Source organism: Tarenaya hassleriana, unplaced genomic scaffold (assembly GCF_000463585.1).
Source record: "Tarenaya hassleriana unplaced genomic scaffold, ASM46358v1 Cleome1, whole genome shotgun sequence".
Classification (NCBI taxonomy): Eukaryota; Viridiplantae; Streptophyta; class Magnoliopsida; order Brassicales; family Cleomaceae; genus Tarenaya; species Tarenaya hassleriana.
In genome coordinates this window covers 1,028,137-1,032,056 of record NW_010960187.1, presented here as the reverse complement: position 1 = coordinate 1,032,056, position 3,920 = coordinate 1,028,137, and the positions used below count along the sequence as shown (strand labels likewise).

Below are 3,920 nucleotides of genomic sequence, written 5' to 3'. Positions count from 1 at the left end.
GCTGAACCTCAAATCTCGTGTAAACCCCTGAGAACCCGAGAGAATAAAATCATTCAGGTCTCTGTTTCAGATCGTCATATGACCAAATCTGATCCGTTTTTTTTTTTCTGTTTCCATTCGGAAAGATCATGAGAGATACTGCCGGAATTCCTCAAGTTCTGAAGAGGCTGGAAACATGGTCGTCATCGACTGGTTGTAAGGTCTCTTGAGTAGGGACAGTCTGATATAACGGTGTTCTTCTCCATTCCATTGCAGAAAGAACTTCCATACTGAGACCCTTTTGCAAGTTTTCTAAAGGACATTACATTACAATGTCTGGTTTCTCTTCTGAACAGCAATCATGTCGAGAATGGATTTCTTGTGTTTTTTTTTTTTTTTTTGTACTCTGAAGCAAAATTCTTGATATATATAGCCGAATGTATATATGGATAGATCATGGATGGCATGTCTGCAATGTACGAAATTGTAAAGCTGTAACCAACCAAGGTCGAAAATCAGATTGGGGTTGAGATGTGGAATACTAAAATCAGTGTGCAGAAACCAAACGGCCAAAAAAAAAATCTAAAAGCTTGGCTGTGCAGTTAAAGAGTTTCGATCCCATGACGGACTGACCCCGGACGACTTACAGGGATGGGACGGGACGGGACGGAACATCCTCTGCCATCGTATCATCAGTCACCTTGCAGGCAGTAGAGTTGCCGGATGTTTCCCGTCGCTGTCAGATGCAACAAACATGTCAATATTTCTCATCTATATGAAAACCAACCAACCCTCTATCATTGATGATCATGCATGGCGTGCCTTTGAAAAGGAAAGCTATGCCAAGAGAAAAAGGATTGTGATTTCAGTGTTATTACCATAGAGCCAGTCTTTGAAATGCACATGGAGTGCACCCGACAGTTCTCGTTTCCGGTTTTCTTCAAGAGGTGCTTCTCTCAGCGATTGCTTCGTTTCTTCCAAGTTCTTGAGCTGAAAAAACGAAATTTGAACCAGGATAGTGATTGGAAATCCTAGACAACCCAACAGGTGGAAATGTACAATGGGGAAGAAAAAAAAGAAGCTAAAAGCAAACTTACATTTCTCTGTTGTGCTACCGTGTAAGCATCCGGCAATGGAAATGGGTTGTCTTTCGTTGAACCAACCGACTCGCTCCCGAACCAATTTGGGATCTGCAGAAGAAAAAAGAAATGACAGATAGAGAGTCTGTGATGATAAACTCCACACGCGATAACATCTACAATAAGAGAAAATTACGTGCTCACAAAATTGAGGAACCTACCAAAACGTTAGTGAAATGGTCAGGGTCTACACAAGCAGCCGACTCAGCCTGTGCATCAGAAACACCTGCAGGATGTGACAATGAGTCATGTGGATCGACCGCTCCCAATGCCAATGGTTCATTCCATTTGTTGATAGTCGGCTCGATCCCCACCTCAGCTATGTGCTCCTCCAAGTGAGAATAAAATGTATTATATGGACCGACCTGGAAAAATATACCCAAGTCAATTGGATGCAAACAGTTGTAAAACAGTAACCGCTTCTAACAGGCAGCTTTATCACAGAAACATGCACATATGACAAGAGACCAAACCTAAACGATGCAAGCAAAATGTGTAGCCGTATTAAGGAAACAATTAAGGTAAAGTAACTAAGTAGTAGCACTTTTTCTAAAAAATTTAAATGTGCATCAGCGAAGAATTAATAAAAGAGTTATACATGCAGCCAAACAGGAAAAAACTTTTAAGCCAACCACCAAATTTCAGAGAGAGGCGTCACCTGTAGTTTGTGGTTATCGCCGACGATAAGGGGCCGCTGATTGACTCCCAAAAAGAATATACATTCACGGCAATTGGCGATGCAGACTCGTTTCGATGCTGCAATTATATGCACTCTCTCACAGTGCTCAACTCTTAATGCCTGCAGAAAAAAACTCAAACTAACCTCATTGAGTTCTGGCAAATGATTGAAGATATTAGTACTTGCAAAGTGCATCTTCAGACCTCCCTTCTCAAAAAAAAAAAGATACATGGGAAAATGGCTGTAGAGCAGAGACAGGAAGGAGCAAGCTTTTCATACCTTGCCAACAGCTCCTACAACTATAGTAGCGTCAGAACATCCATACACAGTTGCATATCTCAATGGAGCTAGAAGGTAAATCACAGAATCATGGCAATTGGCAACCTGCAGGACAAAGAAAACGTACCAATGACAAGCATGCACTGATATCAGATAATGGAACTTGCAAGGACTCCAACTATGAACTCTGAAGGTTTGTTGATCAAAATCCAAGGCAGCAGTTGAAAACGTACCTTCACAGATGTACCTTTAAGATCTGAGGCCTGTTTAACAAATGAAGTCTTAGAAACACCCTCTATAAGACATGGGCCTCTAGCACTAGTTAAAGCCTTATTGGCAGACGCACAAGCATCAGTCATTGCATCATCTTGCTCAGAGGCATTGGATGGTCCATTCTCTTTCCTGGAAATTCTTTCGGTGATGCTTTCTAAAGCAGAAGCTATATTTTGCAGCAGCCAATCATGCACTTGTGAAACAGGAACAGGAACTGCAGGCATATCGGGATCTGAATTCGCAAAAAATGGAGTAGCTTGGCCCAAGGGAGCTCCATCAGAGCCTTTATCACCAAACTGAACCAGAAAACCTAGGTGCTCAAAACCATCCATAGACAATACCTGGGGAAGAGATTTTGACAAGAAAGGCAAACAATAACAGATTAAACGATGAAGATATAAACACGTAGCAATAGAAAAATATTTTTATTCCCGTGTAGGATTCCACACCGAAACAGTAAATTCATTCAAGACCGAAATTAATAAAGAGAAGCACATACCAAAGATTCATCTCCTTCTCCCTCCATAGGCTCTGCAAGAAGAGAAAGAATGTTTGACAAGTGCTTTTGCAGATATGTAAGTTGATGAGCTTCTTCATCAGCCTGTGATGGCATAAAGCGGCGGCTGTTGCTGCGAACAAGCTGCAAAACAATGGAAAGGAAATGTAACTCACACTTCAATGGAAGCAAGAATCAGGCACCAAATTGTTTAGCACAAGACAAAGACGAAACACATATACATATGGAAACAAAAACAAGACAACTTGGCCACTTCTTGTAAGACATAATATACTAATCATACTGCAAACTAAGAATGTCAAAGGACTGGTGGATGATTGATAAGGTACCAGAACACATCCTGCAACTTTACCCAAGAAAACATGGTGATAACCATGGTGTGAATTGTCGGGTTCATCAGATTTCAAACATTACAGAGCAATGTCTCGATGAACATCTCACCCATTAGAAAATCATCACGTGCATTTATCAACAAACTAAATTCACCACCCAATGCAATAAACCGCTAACCTTTAGACAAATGAAACGCATCCAAGATTCTTTTGTTGCATTACGAAATTCAGGTAGAATTCAATGCAGAGAGCTAAACTATGGTCCTTGGACCTGGCAATCGAGTTACAACGGTTCCATTTCCATGACAACCAGATCGTACACAGTGATACGACCGAAAAAATCGGGCCACATTACAAAATCAAACGGGTTCGAAACGTGGAACACTCGCCTGAATTGGAGATAACGCCGATAAGTATCCGTCGAAAGCAGAAGTCGATGGCCAGACATCGGCAACCGCAGCGGAGTCCTTGTGTGTCCTCGGCAGTAACTTCTTGTATGATTGAATGTACAGGAACAAAACTAGATCGCGCAAATCAGCTCCGATTGAATCAACTTCTTCAGGTTTGGCCCGAATAAGCGGGTCGGCGTCTGAATGGAGAACCGACGCGAGGGTCTCGAGGACGAGCCGCGCATGGTCACCAGAGATCTGTAGGGCCTCAGAGAGCGCAGACGATCCGACGCGGTTGTTTGAGGCCGCGGCGGCGAGTTTCTGCCTCACCGG

The 3,920-nt window shown here is 42.4% G+C and overlaps 2 protein-coding genes across 4 annotated transcripts in view; one reads left to right on the top strand and one right to left on the bottom strand.

The window, feature by feature from the left end:
* Window positions 1–373, top strand: part of LOC104819884 (probable plastid-lipid-associated protein 13, chloroplastic) — a 2,616-nt gene extending 2,243 nt beyond the window's left edge. For 2 of the 3 annotated variants that reach the window (XM_019202679.1, XM_010550359.2), the window contains one exon: window positions 126–373. In XM_019202679.1, the coding sequence (XP_019058224.1) occupies window positions 126–209 (84 nt within the window). In that variant the 3' untranslated portion in view covers window positions 210–373. The other variant, XM_010550439.2, reaches the window with a different exon arrangement.
* A 36-nt stretch (window positions 374–409) lies between these two features.
* LOC104819801 (TBCC domain-containing protein 1-like) overlaps window positions 410–3,920 on the bottom strand; it is a 3,788-nt gene continuing 277 nt past the window's right edge. Inside the window, exons 2-10 of the mRNA XM_010550088.2 lie at window positions 3,588–3,912; window positions 2,849–2,989; window positions 2,310–2,690; window positions 2,077–2,181; window positions 1,777–1,917; window positions 1,280–1,483; window positions 1,077–1,169; window positions 858–969; window positions 410–715 (exon numbers count right to left, since the gene is read on the bottom strand). Of these exons, the coding sequence (XP_010548390.1) occupies window positions 672–715; window positions 858–969; window positions 1,077–1,169; window positions 1,280–1,483; window positions 1,777–1,917; window positions 2,077–2,181; window positions 2,310–2,690; window positions 2,849–2,989; window positions 3,588–3,912 (1,546 nt within the window). The 3' untranslated portion in view covers window positions 410–671. The remainder of the gene's footprint in view (window positions 716–857; window positions 970–1,076; window positions 1,170–1,279; window positions 1,484–1,776; window positions 1,918–2,076; window positions 2,182–2,309; window positions 2,691–2,848; window positions 2,990–3,587; window positions 3,913–3,920) is intronic.